General features: G+C 42.9%; 1 protein-coding gene and 1 pseudogene across 6 annotated transcripts in view; both read right to left on the bottom strand.

The window, feature by feature from the left end:
* dnm3a (dynamin 3a) overlaps positions 1-26,011 on the bottom strand; it is a 32,061-nt gene that overhangs the window by 3,228 nt on the left and 2,822 nt on the right. For 3 of the 6 annotated variants that reach the window (XM_061826315.1, XM_061826317.1, XM_061826314.1), the window contains 19 exons: positions 25,491-25,564; positions 23,942-24,091; positions 23,670-23,873; positions 23,191-23,289; positions 21,754-21,914; positions 21,531-21,673; positions 20,363-20,498; positions 19,688-19,755; positions 19,477-19,615; positions 19,316-19,402; positions 19,142-19,212; positions 18,999-19,056; positions 17,180-17,206; positions 15,987-16,091; positions 10,442-10,551; positions 5,979-6,090; positions 4,682-4,843; positions 2,439-2,656; positions 2,253-2,366 (listed from right to left, as the gene is read on the bottom strand). In XM_061826315.1, coding sequence (XP_061682299.1) covers positions 2,253-2,366; positions 2,439-2,656; positions 4,682-4,843; positions 5,979-6,090; positions 10,442-10,551; positions 15,987-16,091; positions 17,180-17,206; positions 18,999-19,056; positions 19,142-19,212; positions 19,316-19,402; positions 19,477-19,615; positions 19,688-19,755; positions 20,363-20,498; positions 21,531-21,673; positions 21,754-21,914; positions 23,191-23,289; positions 23,670-23,873; positions 23,942-24,091; positions 25,491-25,564 — 2,238 coding nt within the window. Of the gene's footprint in view, positions 1-2,252; positions 2,367-2,438; positions 2,657-4,681; positions 4,844-5,978; positions 6,091-7,982; positions 10,373-10,441; positions 10,552-15,986; positions 16,092-17,179; positions 17,207-18,998; positions 19,057-19,141; positions 19,213-19,315; positions 19,403-19,476; positions 19,616-19,687; positions 19,756-20,362; positions 20,499-21,530; positions 21,674-21,753; positions 21,915-23,190; positions 23,290-23,669; positions 23,874-23,941; positions 24,092-25,490; positions 25,565-26,011 lie in introns of those variants that run through there. The other 3 variants (XM_061826319.1, XM_061826318.1, XM_061826320.1) reach the window with 3 other exon arrangements.
* Positions 12,208-12,326, bottom strand: LOC133504173 (5S ribosomal RNA; annotated as a pseudogene).

Genomic DNA, 26,011 nt, shown 5'->3' with positions numbered 1-26,011 from the left:
TCTTTTTCCATTAATTGTAATGGGAAACATCCATTCGGTTTTCGAACAAATCAATTCTCGAATGGTTTTCTGGAACGGATTGTGGTCGAGAACCGAGGCATCACTGTACACTGTATGTATTTATTAATGTTGTATTTCTTACATTCAGGCTCTGGGGAGGAATCACATTTGCGTCTTTAAAGCTTGGGAAACCCTGCTTTAAAGGGAGGACACAACCAAATAAAACTCAGTCAGATTCATCACTTGAATGTGTAATGAAGCAGCGAGTGGACCTATTAATGACATGAAGGAGTAGAGGAGAAGAAAGTGATTATTACCACCGTCATTTCCGGCATATAAACCGTGATTTTTTTTTTTTCACACGCTTTCAACCCTGCGGTTTATGCGGTGATGCGGCAAATTTGTGCATTTTTTCCTAACGGCCGCGAGGGGGCACTCTAGCGGAAAAGTTAAGACTGAGACCGGTGGAATATATGTGCCGAGGAAGTGACTTTTACCGGTCTGGCCCTGTTAGTGCTGCGCTAGCATCTTACTACCGTGTCTCAGTGATTTTTATTGATATGTTTTTTTTTTAAACTGCCACTGTTAGCGCAGCTAGCGTTAAACTCTCCGAGTACCATCTTTCATTGTAAATATCTTGTGTTTCAATGTGGATTTCAATGTGGGCACTTGCGGCTTTTGCACAGCTGCGGCGTATGCAAGTACCAAATGGTATTTCCTTTACAAATGTACTGGGTGAGGCTTATAACCAGGTGCATTCTGTAGGCTGGAATTACGGTACATAAACAGCAGGAAAGTCAAGCATTATTGCCCACGCGTGCATTTCAAGAGCACTTTATTTTCAAACTGTTGAACATTTGCTCAGTCCAGGTCGTTTCACTCAGAATCCAAACTGATGTAAATTATGCAGGGGTAAGAGCAGTGAAGCAGATTTTTCACAAGCTTCAAGTGCTTCTCACTTTATTTTTAGTCAATACATTTGAAAACGGATGATTCTGTACCTTTAACAGCCTTGTTAAAATAGGACAGTTCCCTTTTTTAACCTCCGCGGATGATGACAATGCACAAAAGGCATAAACTGTTTTTCCCATGTGCGTCTGGGACTTTTTGGGTTTTTTGGCTGTCCCTGAACACACCTCATGCAAACGCGAAAGCGTTTTTCTGCCTTTATCAAGGTGTAGCTACCATTAATAATCTATTTTTCAGTTAAAAACGGCCTGTATTCCCACACACCAGAATGGTGAGTTCTGGATTTAATACCATTTGTGTATCGTGCTTGTATGTATGTCAGATTGTGCGTGTGCGTTATGGCTACTCTGCTATCTCATACCACGGATGCTCATCATATGAAGCCGGTTTGCTTGTGTTGGATTATTTTATTACTTAATGGTTATGTCATGTGTTCATGATTGTGTACATGCTAGATGGCTGTTTATGAGCATCCTGGTTTTCAGTTAGACAATTTTTAGCATGTGCACACCATTTTATAACGTTTTGGGGGAAGTGTCCCTTATTATGGATTTATTAACAGCAGGCATTAGTCCCAATTCCCTGCAAATAGGAGGCGTTCACTATACACAGATTTAAAAAAAAAAAAAAAAAAAAAAAAAAATCAATCCTATCTCGATGCAAGTATTTTGTTATTGTGTCACTGCTTTAAAATAGACAATGTGGTATATAATTCACAGGGGGGAAAATGTTACTTTTGTATATTTGAGAATGTGTGTGTATGTATGTATGTATTTACTATTAAGTAAAGAAGTTGAAACTTTTACCAGAGTCATCTGCTTTTTATCCTCTGGCTATGGGAGGAGAGATAGATTGATACGGTCGACGGAAAGCGTCAGGGAAGAGAAAAGAGGTGGACCACGAGTGGGAAAGAACCTAAGGAACCTTGGAGAGCGCAGAGGAAATGAGGCAGGGAGAAAAAGCAGCGACGGGCCAAGAAGCTGGGGAGGAACCAGAGTGAAGAAATGTACGAGACAAAGAAGTTGGAGTGAGGGAGGGAAGAAAAATAACGGCTGTTGCATGAGGCAAATATGGGACGGCAATAAAACATGCTAGCAGAGACGTGAAAAGCGGAGGGGGGGGCGGAGGGTAACTTGACAGGCCTGTTGTCTCTGGCCGGGGTAGAAAGCATGCAGAGAGGGGTCCGGTCTGCTTGCCAATATGAGAAACACATTGCACAGCAGACCCCCGCCCAACTCATATAACAGTGCCGTGCACCAATGAGACCGAACCGTGCAGTCTACCTGGGCACGCAAGCTGGACCAGGGACCCGCTGGTTGGCGTGGGCGGGCACGGGTGGGGCGCGGCCACGAGTTCGAGACTTGTTGCCGTTCGCCGACTTTTTAGGGAGCGTGGAGCTGCGTTAGGCGGAGAAGGAGTGATGCCCGCTTGTCTGGACGGCTGTACAAGTGCGGGGAACGGCGCCTTACCTGAATTGCCGCGAGCCGGAGCGACAGACATCCGAGGGGAGGGCGTGGCCGGAAGTGGAGATTTCGCCGATGATGTCGAGGGCGGCCTGCAGGGCGGCGTGCTTGCCGAGCACTTGCTCGCGATGCTGCCGCTGCTCGGGTGACTCATCCATCAGCGCCGAGCAGTCTCCCAGAGCGTAGAGCTGGGCCAGCAGCTCCGAGCTAATGAACTCTTTCACCTTGCCAGAGGGATTATAAACAGATGCGACAAGTCAAACATGCTAGCTGATGTCAGGTGATATTTCACTCGGCTTTATGGCATTCCTCACAAAGGGGATGAAAATATGACATGTGATACTAGTTTTCTCTTGTGAGCCACTGGAAAATAATTCAATGGAGTGGAACCTCGAAGGTTGAAAACAATCCCTTCTAGCATGCTGGTCAAACTCACACTTGTGGAGAATTTGACGCAATTTGTCCCACAAGAAATGTAAATAATATAAATAAACGTCAAACTATCGCCACCATAAACATTTAATAACTATACAGCGAACCTAAGATATTTACGAGGAGAGGGACCGAGCTCTGCATGAATTGCAACAATCTGAGTAATTGCGCCTGTCTAAAAAGGTTACGAACATCTTATCGATGCCACAAGATGGCACAAAAGCACATTTTTGCTAGACAAAGATATGGTTTTATGAAATCAAACACTGCACCGCGGTTCAATTTAGATGCTTGGCACAGAGACACAATTGATGGGACCAAAGTAATATTTTTAGGAGACATTTTGACGATTTTCCAAAAGTTACCCAAGACAAGTTTTCGCCACTAACGCGAAATTTGGTGTACACCCATCATTACATTACCTACGAAAAAGTCTAAAGGACCCATGTACAGATTGAAACAGGAAGTCAGCCATTTTGGTTTGAAGCAGACATTTTCAAGGGAACACGGCCGTTATTTGGGGGGGCTTGTGACCGACCCCTGCCGCGTAATTTCTACACTCCTTGAGGCTTTTTTAGAAGTACTTAGCAATGCACAGCACGCAGTCACCTAACCCATTCACTGTGTACGCGCTGATCATCAGAACGCTCACGGTGTGATGTGCAAGTTGGCCACTTGCCACTATGCGACACCCTCTCAAATTCAGTGGTGTCATCAGAAAACATAATAAAATAGGAGAGGGGTCGGAAGATAGATTTCAAAATGCTAACAGCAATATGTCAAGCAGGGGAAAAAGAAACATCACGGTTCCTTTAGTCAGATGCTATGTCAGTACTTCCAAATACAGGCAAGCTTGGACCAGGGGTGCCCCGTGAGTTGTTCAGCGAATAACAAGATAGGTGTGGAAGCATCCATCTAACCATTTTCTTTGCCGCTTATCCTCATGAGGGGCGCGGGGAGTGCTGGAGCCTATCCCAGCTGTCAACGGGCAGGAGGCAGGGTACTGGTTGCCAACCAATCGGAGGGCACATAGAGACAAATAGTCGCACTCACAAATACACCTAGGGGCAATTTAGAGTGTCCAATTAATGTTGCATGTTTTCTGGGATGTGGGAGGAAACCCTAATGAGAATAGATGCTATAGAATATGTATGGATGAATGTCCTGCAATTGATTGACAAGCAATCGATGTATCCTAAGTCTCTTGCCAAAAATCTGCTAAGTGACTAGAAAATGACTGAAGACTAAATTGTCCATAGGTGTAATGTCAGTGGGAATGCTTGTTTTCGATATCTAATTTATTTTCTGATTTACTGTACTGGCGGCACGGTGGGTCAGCTGGTAAAGCGTTGGCCTCACAGTTCTAAGGTCCCGGGTTCAATCCCCGACCCGCCAGTGTGGAATTTACATGTTCTCCCCGTGCCTGCGTGGGATTCCTCCGGGCACTCCGGTTTCCTCCCACATCCCAAAAACATGCAACATTAATTGGACACTCTAAAATTCCCCCGAGGTGTGATTGTGAGTGCGACTGTGTGTCTCGATGTGCCCTGCGATTGGCTGCCACCCTATTTAGGGTAGGCTCAGGCACTCCCCACGACCCTTGTGAGGATAAGTGGCAAAAAAAAATGGATGGCTGGATGGATAAATTTACTGTACCGTACTCCTGATAATTAAATAAAATTAAACTTTACCCACCATTCTCATAAGAACAACAGCTATACAAACACACATGCACACACGGTCATTTCTAAGATGAGTCATCTCAGTCAAATGGTTTCTCATGAAAATTGCAAAACAGTTTTCATTGTTTATCATACGCTGTTGATCATCAGGTGCATGATGGCCTTGGGCATCAAGTCCTTGACGGTCTTGTGGATGATGCCCATGTAGGAGTCTACCAGGTTCCGGATGATCTCCACCTGGCGCTCCAGCTGGGGGTCAGTAAAGTTCTCAGACGGCCCGTTGCCCTGCGTGTCCACCTGAGGGAAACGTGCACAAAACCAATAGAGAGTGATTTCAATTTTTCCCACACAGATGTGGAAAAAGATATCGGCTTGTGCTTAAAGAGGGAGTCGAACGCCAGTCCCTAGCTGGGACTAAAAGAGCAAAATGGTGGGGAGGCACACGGGGGAGAGGGCAGGAGGAAGAGGAAAAAAATAGGGGGTGAAGAGACGGGGATCTGCTGATTAGAACCAGACTGGAACACACACGCATTGCAGTGACATCACGGGCCAAGAATGTTGCGCTGAGGAGCCAACGACGGAGCGAGATGCGAGGGTGGGGGTTCCTTGAATAAGAGAAAGGGGGTGAAAAGGGGTTACAGCAGGGGTGGGCAAAGCATAGCTTGTGGGACATATGCAGACAATTCTTTTCTTGAATCCAACACGCTGAACATTTTGCTGGCGTCAGACAAAAACTTTGCATCTCCTAAAACATCATTTTTGAGGACCCCACCCGCCGAAAAACGGCATGTTTGTTGAGCCATTAACATTGCATCATCAAACAAAGCATCCATGTTCATCTGTATATTGGTCTATAATTTGTAAAAAATAAATAACATTCCCACACGTGGACCTACTTGCAGTCCCGATTAGTGGAAAAATATGAACTTTTGGACATAGGTGGTTTCAGGTTAACATTAGCAAATTACTAATATTCCTGTCATATTTTTCAAACGTATTTGTTTATTAGTTTGTAAAATAAATTCAGAAAATTAAATAAATGCATTTTACATACACATTTGGCTTTTTTGTCTACTTCATATACACCTCCAGGGTCCTGTAATACCTGTATTTATTACAATTATTTGGGATTTTATCCCAAAATGTATTCATTTTATTTATTTTAATCATCAATATAATTTGTCCAATATTTTTTTTCGGAAATAATAAAATCATTGATTTATTTTTTCACCTCATGTATGAACTATCAGGTCCATTAAGGTATATTTGTTGCAATATTGTTTCTGCCTAAAATTTTACCTCATCTACGAAAAATCCGGCTCACCAATCCATTTCAAAAATCTAATGTGGCCCTTACACTGCAAAGGCGACAAATGTGGCAAGAACAGGTAGAGGTCACGGCGGGGTTGTACAACGAGGTCAGGGTACTCACCATGACCTCCTCTGGGTAGACACCGGCCCGGAGCAGAGAAGACTTCCAGATGTCCAGCTCTTCCTGAGAGTTGCAGACCAGCTCCAGAAGCTTGTGGTCCTTGTAGACGTTCCTGCAAGTAAATCATACGATCATGGGAAAATAATATACAATTCAATAAAACAATGCCTCCAAAAATTCAACCAAAATTCAGTGGAAGAGTATGCCCTCAAATGTCAGATTTAACCTGTAATGGATTAATGTCTTTGAATAGAATGTAAATAAAGATTTTTTCCATATTTTTTGCTTCGTTTCAATGGACATTAAACTGCTCCCTCTGGTGCCAAACAATACAGACAAAAACACACACGGAGAGTAACAACTGATTCAGTCAGCTGCAGTAATATCAGTCATTTTTCATAAAGGATCATGACTATAGTGTATGCCTGTGTGTTTTGTGATATTTTGTCTATATCCACTGTTTCTGTTCAAAAATCACACAGGTGGGGATTGAACCCTGGTCCTCAGAACTATGAGGGCATTGCTCTACTGCTGCTCCACCGTGTTGCCACATTAAGCTTTAAAAAAAAAAAAAAAAACAAACAAAAAAAAAAAAAAACTTTAGCAATGCAAGGCTATGTGGTTGATTTAGATACACGTAGTGTAATTCTTCGTTTTATGTTTAGTTTGACAGTACACTTCAACCGGGAGCACTAGTAAACAGACTTAAGACTTGTGAAGAATTGCTCACTATGATCCAAAATGCTGCTTTTTGTGAAATAAGCCGAGTTCACTACCACTATGTGCAATTTTTTTTGCTCCCAGGTCAAAGCAAAAAAAAAAAAAATAATAATAAAAAAAAAAAAAGCAGCAGGTCATTATTTTGGAAAAACCTATGTCAGGTCACCCGTATCTCCAAGTACGAGTGTACTGTAGACGAGTAATTTTAAATAGTTCCTAATATAAATAAATATAATATATATAATATAAATATATTGAGAGAGAGAGAGAGAGAGAGAGAGAGAGAGAGAGAGCGAGATCTTGAAGCCGTCTTGAAAAAATAGTTTTAGATTATTCTTTTTCCTGTCACATTGTACACAATCCGTCCTTTGTGTGTACATCCTAATATCTCCATCCATATGGTTTACATATAATACCGCCAAGTCAATATTGTGAGATCTGGTGACATTTTAGACATTTTTACACACCTGATGCAACCATTATTTACTAACTCTTACTCTGAAAATTATGAAAAAGATGCATACAATACTCACCCCAGTTCTACAGCAATTTATGTTATTAAAATACAATTAGTGTACTATGAAGGTATCATTTACAGGCCCTGCAAAGCCCCAGGACTTCATGAAGTTTGGCTTGGGTCCACTTCGAGTGCAGTGCTTTCTTACGAGTAGTTTACTATTCTCCAACTAATCTTTTGGGGATGATTGGAGGATTGTAGGAGTCCTTTTGGTTTTGAAATATACCAGGTAATGGGAGTTTAAAGTCATTTGTTTCAGCAGTTATTGGCACAAGGTCCCGCTGTCACTCATCTACTGTACTCGTTGTATCCTTCCCTTTTTGTTTGCATTTTATGTCCTTGCTTCCACATCATCTATGTGCTTTGGCTGCGCAATCCACTCAACCAGAAAGAAAAAAAAAACAGCAATCTGCATCCCATCTGTAAAACATTTTTCTTTAATCGCTCGGTTGTTTCTCCCTCCTCTCGCTGTTCCCGCCTCATACTCACGACCTCAAATATGTGAATTCTGTGCATGTGTGTGAGAGAGAGAATTGCAATGTTGAGAGTAAGAGGCAGAGCAAAAGAGAGCTATGAGAAGAGATCAACAAATGGGTCGGCGCTACACTGGGTGGAGCTAATAAGTCAGGGTGTGGTGGATAGCAGTCAGGGCAGCAGGCCAACAATGACAAAACTTGAATGCTATTACTCTACAACAGGGCCGGAGAAACTACGGCGTGTGGGCCAGATGCACCCCACCAGAGAATCCCATGCGGTCCTTCATGCAATTCTAGAAACTAATCAAAGCTGCAAGCAGTGATGAACGAGTCCTCCTACCCCCTTTTTACGGAAAATTCTCTAAATTATTAAGCTTTGATTAGCCATGTTCCACCCACATCACAGGATAGAGGAAAAAAATTTAACACTGCCAATCTGTTTCGAATAATTGCTACACTTTTCCCAAAATCCCAGCTTCAGACCAAAAGGTTGTTAATTGCGGGCACAGGTCCTTGAGACTTCTTTGGCCGTGTTATGATAGAAAATTACAACGAATTCCATGCTTATCAGTGAAACTGGCACAGGGGGCTCATTTTTTCTACGTGACTATTGAGCACACCCAATTTCGTTTTGATTGGCAAAATTGGTGATGGGGACCAATTTTTCTCAGGCTTTCCAAGAATCCACAAAATGATGTTCAAACTTTGATGGCATTCTGCTAGGACAAAATTCTTAAAAATTTAGCGTCACCCATTTGTTGAGGATACCTGCTTCCAATGAAGGGCTCATTTGCATGAATTCACAAGTAGATGTTAATCAAAGGACGAGCCCTGAAATTCACTCTAAATGGCTTCTTTAAACCAAAATGGCAGAGTTTATGTTCAATTTCAGGCATGGGGCCTTGAAACTTTTTTTTGTCCCCCCTCTTAAGATAGACATCCATCCATCCATTTTCTTCACCGCTTATCCTCACGACAGTCGCAGGGAGTGCTGGAGCCTATCCCAGCTGTCTGTCAACGGGCAGGAGTAGTGGTACACCCTGAACTGGTTGCCAGCCATGGCATATGGAGACAAACAGCCGCCACCTAGGGGCAATTTAGAGTGTCCAATTAATGTTGCATGTTTTTGAATGTGGGAGGAAACCGGAGTGCCCGGCAGAAACCTATGCAGGCACGGGGAGAACATGAGAACTCCACACAGGTAGGTCCGGGATTGAACCCGGGACCTCAGAACTGTGAGGCCAACGTTTTACCAGCTGATCCACCGTTGCGCCTTATGATAGACATCTCCAAACAATTTCATGCCAATCATTAAAACTAGCGTAGTGGACTAATTTTTTTCCAAACCTTCAAGGACTGGAAATGTTGCCCATAACAGCTGTTTCCAACCAAGTTGTCCAACTACCAGTTCAATCTCAGGCTTGCATCCTTCAGACTTTTTTGTTCCGTTACAACAGACATGTCCACCCGATTTCATGTCAAAGAGTGAAACTAGAGTTTGTAGCTATTTTTTCCCCTAAATCTACTTAAAGCCATGGAATGATCAGCACACTAACACCATTCTCCAAAGACTAAATCCTTCACAATTTAGCGTTGCCCATTTTCCCCGGATAGCTGCTTCTGAGTTTAGGCGAATTCACAAGTAGTAGTTGGTCAAAATTCAAGTCTGGAATTCAATCAAAATGGCTGCTTCAAATCAAAATGGCTGAATTCCTGGTTAATTTGAGGCATAAATCCTTGAGACTTCATTGGTCATACTGTTATGCTAGAGCTTCATATAGACATTCCTTTTGAGGCGACGCTGGTGTGCTGTTGCAACTTTTTTCCCCTAACTTTTCAAGTTTACTCAGAAGGATCAATTTATTATGCTTCATAAAAATTGAAAGGGCCCAGGGCCCTGTTGTGAAAAAAGCGTCCCCATTGCCGTTCAACAGTCAGGACACATGCAGACAGTAAAAGTGTTCCTCGTGCAGATTTATCACACATCCTGACTACATCTTCTGTGAAGGAATTCCTGCTGTGAACGTGGTTGCTTTCGATTTCAAGACATTTTTTAGATTAGGGAAAATACAAAAAGAGAGAAAGCACAGGAAAAGAAATGGGGGGGGGGTGTTGGTGTTGGTTAGGGGTTTGGAGGCAGAGGACATTTTGACACATTCCTGGCTGATGGCGCCGATACGCTTTCGTCCTCCCCTCAACCACTTTTCTTGTTCTTCTCCTTTTTCTCTGCGGCGACTCGAGCAATTCTTTCCAAGCAAGAACCTCCTCATCTCTCATCCAAGCTCTCTGGCTTGGATTAGTTACTTAATGAGCCTGCCGTCGGTATGGTGTGCGCCACTCATTTGTGCACGAGCGCAGGTTGTGTGTGTGTGAGAGAATACAGCAGTATAATAAACACAGCACATATGCGCCGGTCCAATCAGCTCCTATTACCATCTCCCCCCCAAACTCCTCTTATGTTCTCTCCATCTGTTTCACACACGTTAAGGCAACATATCCGTGCACTGCGCAGTCTGGCGTATACACGTAGACAATAAAACCACACCCGTCGCCACGGCTGATACCAACTGGATATCCTCTCAGCAGAATGGTGTAGGTCACAGGAAGGCCAAACGCATCTTCCCGTTTCCTCCCCTTGAGCATACTTGTCGAAAAGGCCGCAGCAAACTTCAGCAAGCAGGCTACGAGGACACAAATTCTACTTTGTCTCGCTGACGCACGCACACGTGCACGCAAACATACACACGGACCTCGACTCCGAATTGAAGAGGGCGAAGGCGAACTTGCTGGACATGAAGCCCCTCTCAACATCTCGGACCTTGAGGTTGTCCAGAGGGAGCATGTACCTCTTCTCTGTCTCCTGGTAGACGGGAGCAGAAGAAAAATGTATAAATTTAAAAAATGATTAAAAAAAAAAAAAAAAACACTCACATACACAAAAAAGGTTAAGATAAACCTTGACAGCGGTATGCACAGTAAAATATGATACAGGTGTTTTTTTATTTTTTGCACTCTTGGGCCTAGTACAGTCACATGTCTGGTACTAAACATTTTTCAGGCTGGGTCGGAAGGAAAAAGCGTCCTACCATATTCAGAAAAAGAGCCTGACACTGATACAATCATAGTATTGCTGTTTGGTTGTAATCCTCACATTTCCAAAATCAATACCTTTCAGGAAAATTAACTTATGAAAATATAAAAACAAATGCCATCTTGCTCGAGTAGCAAAACTAAGTATTTTAAACAGTTTAAATTGGTTAACAAAGCATTCAAATAACAGATGACATGGGGACAGTCCAATAGCATTGATTCGCCTTGTGATGGTTTTATCGCTGTAACGGGCATTCTGACTGCCTTAAATGCTTCAGAACTATTTGCAAAATTATTAATTGAAAAAAAAAAGGATCCTCATGTCTCAAAATTACATCCATCATTTGTCAATTGACTGTCTGCCTTCTATCAGACTCAACATGTACAGTATGTCATACTTGGGGGGCTCAAACCCCCGGAGACAAATTCCTTGTGTGTTGTTTACATACTTGGCCAATAAATATGACTTCTTTTTGTGGAATTATTTAAAAAAATGAAAAAAAGGAAAAATCACATTTACTCATAAAATACAGTACTGTACAGGGTTTCTGTCCAACAGTGACAATAGCTTGATTTCTTTACATTCTTACAATGTTTAACTCTCACATATGTCTGACTTATATCCATCCATCCATCTATTTGCTTAGCCACTCATCCTCACAAGGGTCGTGGGAGTGCTGGAGCCTATCTCACCTGTCAACAGGCAGCAGGCAGGGTACACCCTGAACTGGTTGCCAGCCAAACGCAGGGCACATGGAGACTGACAACAGCCGCACACACAATCACACCTAGGGGCAATTTAGAATGTCCTATTAATGTTGCATGTTTTTTGGGATGTGGGAGGAAACTGGACTGCCCGGAGAAAACCCACGCAGGCACGGGGAGAACATGCAAACTCCACACAGGCGAGGATGGGATTGAATCCTGGACCTCAGAACTGTGAGGCAACGCTTTACAACTGGACCACCGTGGCGCCGTTTGACTTATAACTCTGAAGATTTCAGTGCGTTTCTGGCAGACAGAACACTGTTTATGTTAAGTGAAAATAGTGAAGCTCTGCGAAGTATACTTTGAACAACCACCAACCATCTTTAAGTTTATCAAAGTCACATTGCTAAATGATAACATACACACCAGTGTCCTTGCACTTTCAGTGTATTTTATTTCCCATGATCAAATTATCTGTAAGCCTTTTATTTGGAATGGAATTATTGTAAGATGAATTTAACATGATATTGAAATGTTTTGGAATCATAGTTTAGAATGTATTTCAAATGAATACCGGCAATTACAGCTTCTTCTTCCAGCTTGTCCCGTTAGGGGTCGCCACAGTGTGTCATCTTAGATGAACGTATGTTTGTTTGGCGCAGTTTTTATGCCAGATGCCCTTCCTGACGCAACCCCTCTGCATTTAACTAGGGAGAGAAGCTTACAGCACCTGGTATTCTCAGGCGGTCTCCCATCCAAGTACTAACCAGGGCCAAACCCGCTTAGCTTCAGAGATCCAACGAGATCGGGCGTTCTCATGCTTGCACGGCCGTATGCAATACAGTTAATTACAGCGAATAGTGAAAATCTTCCAGTAAATGACACCCACCTAAGAACATTTGTAATTGTCTAGAAGCCACAAGATGGAGGCAAAACATTTTTTTTTCTATAAGAGAAGGTAAAGTAAGGTCTGATAAAATGAAGCCCCTACCCTGAGTTTAACATATTTAATTGGCACAAAGATTGCACCAGAATATTTTTTTATTAGACATGGCTTTGGCTGGACCAGCTAATGGGTGCTAATTAGCAGATAAAAGAAGATAGGTTCCCTCAACAAAAAACGTTAAAAAAAAATCTCAATTTCTGAACTTGCAAACATCGAATTATGAATATGCGGAGCAACACTATGGGGGGGGGGGAACTCCCCTCTAATTGACTCCTCCCATATCTGTAGTCATGTAATAGACACCTCCAGCCATTATTTTGTCCTACCAAAATGCTGGCGCTGAGATTGCCATTCATTTCGTTGTGTTATTGTCAAAGAGCATAGTTATAGGAATATCCCACCTTGACCACTTATATGTTAAAAGCCAGATCTACTGTTCCAGCTCTCATGCTGAAACTGTGCGGGATCTCTGTGTGAAAAGGACTCATAATGTAGGGGCGTTTTAAGAAGTAAGGAGAAGCAGACAGTGTGGAGGCAGGCAACACAAGAGCTCAAGCTGGCAGCAAATGAGAACGGGAGGGGGGAAAAAAAGACGCCGCTTCCACATGTGAAAGTCATTACTCAGATTCAGGCTGCAATGAACAACATTTCTCAAAGAGTGAAGCCCACCCCCCTTTAACCTATAAGAGTGCAGGGGGGGGGGCTTCTAAAAGGCCGCTGTAGTAGAAGGTACAGCTGTTGATGAGGTAGTCTTGGATGGGAAATTGAGGACGTGTGACTAACATGCAAAGCAGACTATTCCTTAAATTGCATCGTATTTAATGTGTTCCAATGATGCGCAGGTGTGCATGCATCTGCCCCCCCCCCACCCCCCAAAGATGCACTGGTAGAACATTTTGGACTTCCCTCTCCCTCCCAGTGCTCCCCTGAACCCTACGACTCTCTTCCTCAGTCGACTCTTTCCTTTTTTTTTTCCCGAAAGGGGCCCACTTCCTGTAACAGAGGCCGAGGGAGGGAAAAAAAAAATGACAGAAAGCGATTGGCGCTGGTACAGCAACATCTGGGATCGTTTTAGATGGGAGAGGGGAGGAGACTGGATGGAGTATAGGGTGCTCCAGAGGCAGAAAGTAGAGATGAGGAAGAGGAAGGATAGAGAGAGGTTAATTTCGCGGGAGGAGATGCGGAAAAGGGTTCGAGGAGCACTTGAAAGCCGAGCTGGAAAAGCGGGGAGAGAGTGCCGACGATTCCAAAGTTGATCCCCGTCAAGCCATATATGGCCGCTGGCTTCCTCCCTAACTCTCTCTCCTTCTCTATTTCCCTATGCCTTCCCAAGCTTAGCAGGCAGGACTCCCAATGAGTCAAAGTGCCACGTCGAGAACTGGATACTATCCCGGGACGCAGCGCTCCACGCTAAACGTCCCAGAAATGAGGAGGAACACCCCGAGGAGTGGATGACGGACTGACGGATGGACAGGAGACGGCTCGCCGAAAGAGGATAAGACAGGCAGAAACTTTTGTCAGGGCGGGAAGAGTCCACACAGACAATGCGGGTGAAAGTTCCTGCTCCGTCATCCCAGTGTTCAGACTACCTGTTCAGGATCTTGATGGTGTACAGTAGTCTGCACATTGGTTAGACTGTGCACGGAAAGGCTTCAGGGGGGGAGATTTGGCTTTTTTGCATACAGTCACGACAACTTTACAAAGCCCATTCTGAGTATCTTGATTTGCTGTCGTTTTAGCGTTTCGCAATATTCCCATATTGGGTGTTTGTGCATGGCTAAATAATGAGTACTTGTTGACTTCTGGTCTTAGATCTGGCTGTGTGAGGTGTCGTAGATCAGGGCTTTTCCGTCTGAAGCGTTCTCTAATGGATGTGAGATACGGAACAGGCCTCATACACAGACAGAGAAACACACACAGACTGAGGCGTGTAGATTAAGTGTATGCATTAGTTAGCCGACTGTTTATCCTGAGGAGGCCCCCCGGGTGTCTGAGGCAGGGGTGAAGTAATGTATATCTGTTCAGTGCACTGCGGCGATAAGAACGCTCACTCCGATATGGGGTGAGTGTTTGTAATCCAGGAAAAAAGGCGCGGAGCTTTATGTGTTTTACAAATCAAGGGCTGGAGGGGGGGGGGGGTAGTGGGTGTTTGTGAACGAGGACGGTGCGGTTGCGGGGTTCTGCGATGAAGAAACTGTTATGTGGGATTTCTCTGGGCAAGAAGATCTTGGAAGCTGGTGTTTGGACAAAGCTTCAAATTTTCCAGCCAGGAATGTGAATGGTCCCAGGGAGACTGCCAACCACAGCGAGAGAGAGACAGAGAGGGGGAGAGAGGGGGGGGAGGCAGAAAATAAAAAGGGAGAGGAGGAAAGAGGGAGGTAAAGAAAGAAAAGGCAGCGAGAGTCGAGGAAAAACGTCTGTGGACGTAGTGTGGGCGGGAATGTGAGAGTAGGAACTGCGAGAGAGGAAGCAGACGCTTGGCTTACACGTGTGCGCACACATGCACACATCTGGGAATTTCAGATCATAGAGATGATTTGTGAAATAGCATGGATGACTTATTAAAAAAAAAAAAGAAAAGAAAAAAAAAAGGATTCAAGCATGACATATACTTAAACCCAGATCAAACCCGCCTGGGGATGAGTCATCATGGCTTGTGTGAAAGTTGTAATGACAGGAAAACACTGTGTGAGTGTGTGTGTGTGCAGGCAAAAAACACGCCTGCGGCTGCTGCGGCTGGGAACGCGGCGTTCCGTGTTTGTCTGAAAAATGACCATGTGTGCGTCTAAACGAGTGTATATTTTTCTCCTCCATTTGCATGCCAGTGTGTTTATATCAGGCTCTGCATGTGTACTGTATACTGTATATACAAGTCCCTCCTCTGTGTGTGCGCGCATGTGTGCGCGAGTGTGCGTTTGCTGGTCTTTGTTTGGATTGGGGCAACTCCAGCTGTGTCAAAGTGAGCCGTTCCAAATGCCTGAAATCCCAGTGGAGGAAGAAGAGGGGGAGCAAGGGGAAGACTGAATGGAAGGCGAGACCAATGGAGTGGACGAGGGATGGGGTGGTAACTTTGGGCCACAGTGGCAGGGTCCAGGTGGTAGAAGATACACTTGGGTCAAGTCAGTTCAGGTCATGAGCATTTTTGGCTTCAATATTTTGTATTGAACTACTTCTTCCGTCATTTTTTTATTTTGATGCTTTTCCCAACCCGGCATTCATCAGCTGTGATGTAACTTCCTGCCCATCTCCCCATGATGTCAACCATTGTCCAGACTGTTGTGGTGTGTCTGCCTGTCTACACTTGCTGTGCAGACCTTCTGCTCCTGTACAGCAGGCACAGACAGGCAGACAGATGGCAGCCCCACTGACACCAGGAGTGCCCGCTTCAGTCTAAAAAAAACGTTTAGACAACCACGCTCCCTTCTCAACCGCTTCAAGCCCTCTCAGAAAACCGTTGCACGTGTGTTTCAAGATGAGTTCTTCTAATAAAGCTACGGGTGACTCATGTGTACTGCTATTTTCTTTCAAATATCAAAACTTGAAGGGCTCACCTCGTTGTCTTTGAACCAAGACAGGCTCTCGGCGGAGAGTATGAACCAGTAGTCCTTGGCGATGATGCTGACATTGTTAATGGTGAGCCATCCTTTACGTATGACCTGCACAGGGACCGTAAGTCAAGCTTTTAGACCACGAAGGAATTGTGAGGAGCACTAATACTTTGAGAGAGCAGGTTTACAGACTAAACCAGGGGTCCTCAATTACATGTAATTTTTTTCCCCCCAAACTACTCCAAGAACTGTAGCACAAATTTGTTTCTAGCCTTGTTGAAATTAGAACACTGAACCCTGCTTAGTTTCTTAAATATGTCCACTTTACGTTATCCATCCATCCCTCCATTTTCTTAGCTGCTTATCCTCACGAGGGTCGCGGGGAGTGCTGGAGTCTATCCCAGCTGTCAACGGGCAGGAGGCAGTGAACACCCCGAACTGGTTGCCAGCCAATTGCAGGGCACATCAAGACAAACAGCCACACTCACAAAACACACCTAGGGGCAATTTAGAGTGTCCAATTAATGTTGCATGTTTTAGGGATGTGGGAGGAAACTGGAGTGCCCGGTGAAAACCCAGAAAAGCATGGGGAGAACATGCAAACTCCACACTTTACATTAAAAATAAAGATTTGATGCATTCCCAAAGATGTTCCCAAAATTTAAGTTACAATGTACACAATTATACTGCCTGCATCCCCTACTGTAATGGCCAAAAAAACAGACCTGAAACCCTCCAAAGGTTGCACATGTCGATCAAGACCCGTTTGTCAAAATTTGCCCAAGTTTGTACAAAGAGGACCTCTGGATAATGAAGTCGTAAAGCAGGTAACCAACTGCTGAACAGTGAAAAGTTGTGAAAATTCATAAAGTCAGACATGGGGTCACTGAGCAGATCAGCCTTTTCCCAGGAGATTGTGGGAATAAACACCAAAAGCAGAGTCCATCAGGAGACCAGACAAACAGGAGACTGAAAGAAATACTTGTGATGAATAAGTCAGAAGAGAATGAGGAACTAAAGTGGGAAAGAAAAGTTGACATTAGTAGCACATGTACGCCAGACGACAAAAACACACGATTAATGAAGCAGCCGGCACAAGGCCTTTTTGTCACTGTGCATGATTGCAACAGTCATGCCGACCCAGAATCCTGTGCACACATATGTCCAGCAGAGGCTTAAAGAGATTGGTATCCTACTATTAGACTCGAGGGAGGGGTCACACCCTGGAGATGGAGAAGGGGTGGGGGGGGGGCACACAAAGAATAAAGATGAACTTCAGCTGTCATTGGATCTTTTGACCAATTTTGGCCAGCAATGCCGATAATGGAACATTTAACAACGGTGACAGTGTCATGAAAGATGTTCGTGACTATTTAAATCTGCCAAAGGGTACATTGGTTTGAAAGCAGTGGGTGGACTGCCAGGAGCCAAAAACAAATCATCATTGGAAACACTTCAGTAAAAATCTCAGTCTTCCATTCATGTGCGGCTGTGACTGAGGCGTGATGCGTGTGTGGGCCATTAAAACAAGCACGGTGGTGGAAAAGTTTGTGCGCACTAAAATGGATTGTTACAGTCACCTCTCGCTACATAGCGATTCACCTACGTCTTGCTATATCACAGATTTTGCTGTTAAACATTCAAACATTAGGAGGAGGGTTAAAAAAACATTTACAGTGAGTTTAAAGTAAAGTGAAAATAAGGTTTTATATTGTGACGTCATGGAGAAGCATTGTTAACAATCATCCATTATCTGAGCTCCTTATCCTAACAAGGGTCAAAATGGGCAAAAGGCGGGGGCACACCCTGAACTGGTCGCCAGCTAATAGCAGGGCACAGAAATAAACAACCATCCGCACTCAAAAGTACTCCTAAGGGCAATTTAGAGTCTCCAATAAATGCATGTTTTTGGGATGCGGAAGGAAACCGTAGTGCCAGGAGAAACCTTATGCAGGCACGGGGAAAACATGCAAACTCCACACAGGCAGGTCCGGGATTTAAACCCCAGTCCTCAGATCTGTGAGGCAGACGTTCTAACCAGTCAACCACCGTGCTGCCCGCATTGTTCACAACCTTGACAAATTTGAATAATTAAAAAAGTAAAAGTATAAAAACGAGGCTTCAAACACTGTGAAAAATCAAGTTATTCTCCTGGCTGTTTGAACACAGTGGGTGTGTCTACTGAAAAACAGATGCTACTTAGGCTAACATGTTTCGTATGGCTACACATAACTATGTTACAATGTATCAACTTAAAGGCTCAGAAGATTGGAATATATCCCATCGGGTGGCTTTTTTTTTTTTGCCGCAACGTGGTGCTCTAAAGCGGCCACGGCACCCCAAAGACCTTGTACGCATGCTGCATGTGTGGTGTGCGCACACTTATGGCCGACAATGAGGTCCTCTAAAACGGTCGTGCCAACGGAATATTTAAAGGCATGGTGCATTTTCGGCTCGTGGGCAGTCCTAGCTGGTAAACTGCACGACCCTCAACATTTTTATTGCAAAGGACGGACGACTCATGGCATGGCCCAAGTAAGTCACTAGTGTTAGCAACATCCACAAAAAAAAAAAAGAAAAATAAAATTAAAATATTGAAAAACAGCTTCAAGCTACAGCTTCATGTCCTAAGCTATTTCTTTGCACATTTAAAGCAATTCTCTTCAAGCGTATAATGCATTTAGAAAAATTTGAATTTACCTTTTTTTTTTTTTTTTAAAACGTTACCATGTGATCACAGCCTGTGGAAAAGTTATTCTAAGAAACTTTACAAATTATTCTTATTGCAAAATTCTATGTATGAATTTAAAGTATTTTCTACACATTTTATGCTTTCAATTTTTTGTTTGTTGTTCAAATACTTCTGCAAATGTTTAGTGTATGGGAGGGATATTTTTAACCTGAAACCATTCAAATATACAGTCTATATATTTATATGGGCTGTCTAGAACTTGACTTTAGCAATGAGCAGGGGATCACAATAATACCAGTAAGCAGCCAGACCAGAATTCTCACCTGTTGCACTCCACTGCCTGCAACGATCTTATCGCTGCGATGGCACAGGGGCTGAGCACTGATGGAGACAAAAAAGAAAAACTGAGAAAAACATAAAACAAACAGTCTCCTTCTTTGAATGCACTTCTAAGAGGTTTACTCACTGAGTGAAGCCAATAAAGTCTTCATGTTTGGTATTAATATAGGCGAGCTGCATGTCGATGAGCAGAGAGATCTGAGGAGAGGAAACGTAAATGAAATGAAAAAAAAAAACAGAACCTATGAAAGCGAGGCGGTAATGAAAAACAAATGTGCCGATTCAAATGTGCGTGACTGACCTGATCCCGGCATGTGTTCTCTTGTTCACGGATTTCGGTGGTGACAATTCGCTCCATTTCTTCCCGCAGCTTGGGAAAGGAACTGAGCTTTAAGCGAGAAGACATCACTTTAGGTGGAGGACACATTGGCACTGACGTATGGCTCGCTTATGGATTCATACTTTACTGAAGCACTCATGTATGGTGGAGACCAGTTCCTTGCACACCATGTCAACAAATCCAAAACATGGAATCTTTAGTTTGGAGATCTGCTTCTTCACAATGGCCTGAAAAGCCATGTCCGGGGTAAACAAGCCCGTTCTGCGGGGAACAAAGGATTAAGTAACATAACAACAAAACTCTCTTAAAATCAAACGAAAAGGATGAAACCACCTGACACCATGAATGTTCCTGATGGCATAGGAAATCTCCATCCGCAGTTTCATTTCATCACACTTCATCTGTGACATAACAACAGCGACATTCATTAATGCAGCAAGCAATGAACTGGGTTTTGCAGCCTTGTTTTCATGGCAAATCCTCAAAATGATCATCAAACTTTGAGACCATGTGTTGACCACATCACATGACTTATGCATCACAATTTAGCATTGCCCATCTGTCATGGATTCCTGCATTCAATTGGGGCTCATTTGGGCAAACTCCAGTGTAGGAATTTTTGAAAGTACAAATTGTTTAACTTGGCTGCTTTAAACCAAAATGGCTGACTTTCTGAACAATTTGGTGCATGCATATTTGCATCATGCATTTTTTATGATAGACATCTATCGGATTTTGTGTCAGTGAAATTGGTGCCTATGTGCTGATTTTTTTTTCTATCTTTCCATGGACCGCCACTAAGTGAGGCCAGTGAGTTTTAAGACATGATGAGTCCCCCCCAAATTGGAATAGCTTGACAGAAGAAGAACGAGAAAAACTGACAGCAATTGCAAGGGCCTGCTGCAATAATCAGAGGACTTCTTCAAACTCTCAAGGACTTTCATGCTATGTCCCACCAAGAATCTTGTATTGTAGAGTTACACGAAAGACTGAATAAGGGACACACACTTTGTGCAGTTGGTATGGAAAACGCTCATGGAAGATCTGGTTGATTCTTGCGCCGCCCGACAGGTTTGCTGTGTTAACTTCGTCTGCTGAGCCCTCGATCAGCCTCTCAAAGTCGCCAGCCAGTTGCTGAACTAGCCTGGAAATATAAAGAAAGACGGGAGACGTGAAGCTACCGAAATGAAAAACAATTGTGAAGCAGATTGCTCTTCACAAATGGACCTATTCATGTTTTTTTGTGCTCTTTCCGTAATTCCACAAGATGGTGACAAAACCATGGCTAATAGGAAAGCAGAGTTTTTCGAGTCACAAAGACGTCATTCGGGCATTTTTTGTTGATACACGAGCAGAAAGTTGACGTGTGTGTGGAGTTCAACCCCCCACCAGTAGATGGCAGCACCAAACTTCACAACATCCAGCCACCATTGATTCAAATTGTTTTCTCTGGAGTTTGTGGTGCAATGACGCTTGTTTGGCAACTATCAAGAGACGCAAAAGGAAGGTCAATAAATTAGGTACAGTCATGCTTTTTTTTTTTTTTTTTACTTGCATTTTTCATGTTTGAAAGTTACGTGGAAAGCAAATGTTATTACTGTCTTTTCAGATGGGTCAGTAATGTTGAGTGCAATTTTTCTTATTAAAAAAATATTGTTTCTGGGGGAGGCTGGAACAGATTACATTATTTCAAAGGGGAAAACTTACTGATGTATTAATTAAAGTTCAGGGTTTTTTTTTTTTGTTTTGTTTTTTTTTAACCCTAATTAACAAACATGTCTCAAAGAGCTTCACGGCCCTGAAGTTGACAAAGATTGACGACATCCCCTGATCTAAACCCCCCCAATCAGACAAATGAGATACGGCATTTGGGTAGAAATGAAACCTTGAAAGGGGAACCAAAGATGGAGGATCCCCTTTCCAGGATGACCAGGCTGCAATAGATGTTCAGCGGCCAACATTTCTTTCATACTTTGCATGCTGGGGAAGTTCTAAGTTTAGCTTGAGTTATCACCGGAGGGTACAGTCTTCATCAAAACGTGCATGTATTTGCTCTGCTGAGCGGATATTAAAAAGCCCAAGCATCTGTAAGGCCCACATTTTTAAGGATACTTGTAATGTACTAAGATGAGTTTGAAATGATAAAGTGTTTTGCTATTATAGTTTAGTGACTAACTTGATGAGGGTCTTGGTCTTGCAAATGGGATCATTAGGATTGTATAGTTTATATGTGTCAACTTCTTTACTGATGGACACAAGCAGATATTGCAGGTGACTGTGGAGTGTAGGAAGACTGTCCCGGATGTGGTTTGTCAGTTGCTGCAAACAAACAAACAAAAACAAAATGTGAGCAGTAGATGGCACAGGATGACATCGTTCGACTTCTCCGCTGGTCTGACCTGGTTGAGGTATTTCTGTAAGTACGGCGTGCCCATTCGTTCGCACATGTGCCTGTAAGCTGGGTGGGACAGGAAGAACTTTTTTTCTGCTTGCAAAGCCGTCTTAATATCCTTTTTTCCGTCGATGTCCTTTTGACTGCGGTTCACTAGCCCAATATAACCTGGGGAGAGATGGAAAAATAAATCTCTCGCAACACACCCCACACAAGAGGATAATTGTTCAAGATCTCTTTGAAACATCCAATAATCAGTATTTTTTTTTTTTTTTTTTGGACCAATTAACTTATTCACTGGCATGGAGGTTTAGAATCGACAACTGGAATCCAAACGCTTACTGCCACCGACAAATATACGTTATTTGTAAAATATGTTTTTCAATGGGTCGGCTGGAAGAGGGTCTCATTCAGCTTGTCTGAATTTCAGGGTGATAAAACACTGCACTGACGAATATATCCCTGAAGATGGAAGTGTTGCATTGCTTTAAATTTGAGATCAAGAAGATTTTTGAGTATAGGTGGTGAATCTCAGCTTGTCACATCGATTATGAGGGAGACGAACCCCAACATGTTGGTAGTCGGACAAGTTGAGGCGCCTCACACTCAAACAGACCATGTATGTGTATGGCATCATCATAGTATGTCACGGAAATGTTTAAATGTTTATTTTGGAATTAAAAGCTTTTTGCCAGTCTTGTTTTTGTTGTTTTCTAGTTTTAGATGTCACCAACGTAGAAGAATATATATTTTTTTTTAAATCACAAAAAGCTCTCAAAAGAAACAGAAGAGACAAAAAGATATGTTGCATTTTAATCAGAAACCAGTGTTTTGATTCCACCAAACCATGTTCTCCTGATGATTACTAAAGAACCGAAAAAGCCAGAAACACTACTTCACGACCAGAATTTACTCTGTTGGCATGTTCATTGCTTAAATTGTCAACGAACACATGGTGTTGGTCTTGAAACAGTCAAAATGCTCTAAAACGGAGGGCAATGTAGTGGAACTCTAATTTGAAAACAGCTGGCAGTGAAAGATTAAAATGAAATTGGACAATTTCCTGCGGCACACCTGATTTCAGTTAAGAATCACTGCCCTCACCAGATTAGGCACACCAAGCACAATTTGAGACGATACAACACATCACTGAGTTGATCTCTTACACAAATTTCTTGTGATCTGATAATTTCAACTTTTTTCATTTGACTTTGCTGGCATATTTTTCTAGGAAGGTCCAAATGTTCCAGTTTGGGTGTTTTTCACTGTAGCTGTAACAAAATGAGGCTCCATGACTAAAGCTGCAACTCTGCGCTGCTGACTTCAGGGGCTTTTCCGTGGATAATGCATTCAAGTGTTTTTGGAAGAAGTATGAAGGAACCCCACACCTGGTATTGCTTCACTGTAAAGCCTTAGCTCAACACACATAAACACGGTGACTCACCTCTTCTCAGTGGAAGCAATCTATTTTCTAGTATTTCCCGAGCATCTGTTCCTTTATCCATCAGGTCCAACATTGTGATCACACCTATTGTGCGCTGGCCTAAAGTAGAGTGCGAGGGTGGAGTCAAATACAAAGATTTTACACATTCTCAAGTAATATTTTAAATGTGGAGATGTGAAAAAAAAATGTACTCTGTAAGCTAAGCTCTACCACAAGTTGTCCTGGTTCCGAAAGCTGGACTCAACATCAACCCAACAAACAGGGTAAGCCTCATGGGGATGAGATAAGGCTGACCCCTAAAAAGGGGCTAACAACATCCAGGGTCAAAACAGTAAATGAAAAGTGAGTTGTAATTCATGGGGTGTTTTCATATAACAGTCACAGTAAAATGTGTGTGTGTTGGCCTTTAAAACATGGCTGACCTAATAACATTTTCACTACAGTTATGGATCAAGGGATGGAATTCGAAAGCAACTCACCCTGTGGGTCGACATCTTTTGCCAGTTTGAGTGCGTCGGAGTTGGCCAGGTCCATGTTGGCAGGTGTCACCGCCAGGATGAGGCAGTTCTCCTTGCAGATGTACTGCATGATCATGTCTCGCACCAGATACTCGATGTGTGGCGGCTGGTCGCCCACGGGCACCTTGGTGATGCCAGGCAGGTCCACCAGGGTCAGGTTGAGCACTGAACAACAGATGTTAGAATGATTTGAGGGGATGCTTGATGAGGATGGGAGCATTAGATAAGATTACCGTTGGGAGAGAAAATGCGGAGGTTGATGGGAACGGGAGAGATGCCTTTGTTGGTTCCTGTGAGCCTGTAGGTTTCTGCCTCAATTTCTTGGCGGATCTCGTCAAAGTCGGAGAACCTCTTCCCCCTGCAGTGCAAAAATTCCCCAAACTCTAGAGAGAAAGGAGTGAACAGGATAGACATCAAATAATAAAAAATTTCAAAATTCAAGGTATATCTAATGCTTTTTGGGTTTTGTGGGCCATTTAATAGCCCCTTAGGCCTACCGCACAGCGCTGCTGACAGTGACTGAACTGTCGCGCAGTGTGCAGGGTTCGGCAACTAGTGTTTATGAGTGGCCGACACTCTGCAACCAGTTTTGGTATTGCAACATTAAGGGCCAATCAAAAATGCAGTAAATACCAAGTAAAACTTTAATTCCGTATCTTTTCCAACGTCCCCTCCCAAAAACATTTTCTTATTTAAGTAAAATAGCACTGTGTAATATTGTACTTCATTAAAACATAGAGTAATATTATTAATTCAGTATCATGTAAAGAATTAAACAGCTCCTGCATGCCACAGTTCAATTCATTGTGATGCTCCTTCTGGTGTGCCCGCCATGGCCACTGTGGGTCTTTATAATGAAGACACAAACGGAGAAGAATAGTTTCACAAGTACTGCATGTCATTCAGGAAGATGTTTTAATATCATTTGAAGTAGAGTAAAATGTTATAATAGTAAAGTATTTGTCTAGTTGTGTTGCTCCACAGTTTGTTCAAATACCTGCTGCTTAAAAAGTTAAAAAAAACGGAACTTCCAATGCTTAATTGATAGCATAATCGATGACATTTCCTATTGCCGTTGGTTTAAAAAGAAAATGTGCAACTCTATGTTTTATGTTTAGTTTGACAACAAACTACAACCATAAGAAACACTCAGTGATAATATAATAAAACATAAGAGCAGTAGAGTGTTCCTCATCCACACCTGGCAAATGAGTCACTTGACACCGGGGTAGGAAAATGGCTAATTGGGCTGAATTTTCCCTTCCCTATTTTTTTCTTGCCGCACAGTTTAATGATATAGCAAATTCAGAGTTATAGAAGCAGTTATTACACCCCATTGTGAAAGTGTAATTTCCTTGGTGTTGTCCCATGAAGATACAATAACATTTTTACAAAGATTTGATACGTACTCACTTTGCGATACCATACTTGCTTGTTGTCAAAGTGGAGGGTATCATTCTCTTTGCCAGTGTGCTCCATGTACCAAAGTCAGTGCATGTACTGCACTTGAGTTGACACAGTGCAATTTGGTGGCTTGCTGATGAAGTGCTGCCTCCATGAGTGAAAATACAATTCATTCTTTGTCTTTAAGGGGGCAATGATGGCTATATAATATAAGGAACAGAACTCTCTGTAATGTCAAAAAACAGATGCTAAAGCTGCACAGAGGCATCAAAATTGACTGATTTTGCTCTCTTGCGCCATCTCGTGACAGCTTCAAGTGTGTACGGATAAACTACAACTGCGAACATACACACGTGAGTCATCAAAAGTCTCACTCACCGGTGTCGGACTGATGCAGCTGCAGGACTAAAGGTCTGCGAGTGACTATCCCAGTACCTCGAGGAAGGAAGTCTCTGTCCGAGAAAACAAAACATACACGCATTGAAAAGGAGAAGGAAACACACAAATACACACTGACGCCAAGGCAGACACACTATGTCTCAGACACTTTAAAAAAAAAAAAAAAAAAAAATCTTCCTATTGCCTAAATAAATCTTGATGGGGGATGTGTGTTTTCACCGCATCCTGCTCCCGATCACATAGCTGGCAGAGAGCCCGAAATGGGGGTGTCATAACATAAAGTCAGACAAAGGAACTGAAACATATCAATGCACAATCAGGAAGGTGACTATTAAAAGGCCTTCAGCATTATTTTGAAACAATCGCCAGTCTGACTGCAAGGATTTTGACTGGTCTCCTCCTTTTCACTGAGCTGCATTGTCTGGGAAAACAATGTCTTGAGAAAAGTTAGTCACAAGGCAGAATAGTTTTTGTTTTTTTTCAAATTTTGAATTTAAAAA

Source organism: Syngnathoides biaculeatus, chromosome 7 (genome assembly GCF_019802595.1).
Source record: "Syngnathoides biaculeatus isolate LvHL_M chromosome 7, ASM1980259v1, whole genome shotgun sequence".
In the NCBI taxonomy this organism is placed as follows: Eukaryota; Metazoa; Chordata; class Actinopteri; order Syngnathiformes; family Syngnathidae; genus Syngnathoides; species Syngnathoides biaculeatus.
Note: the sequence above shows the minus strand (reverse complement) of the source record. Positions and strands in the feature narration are given on the sequence as shown.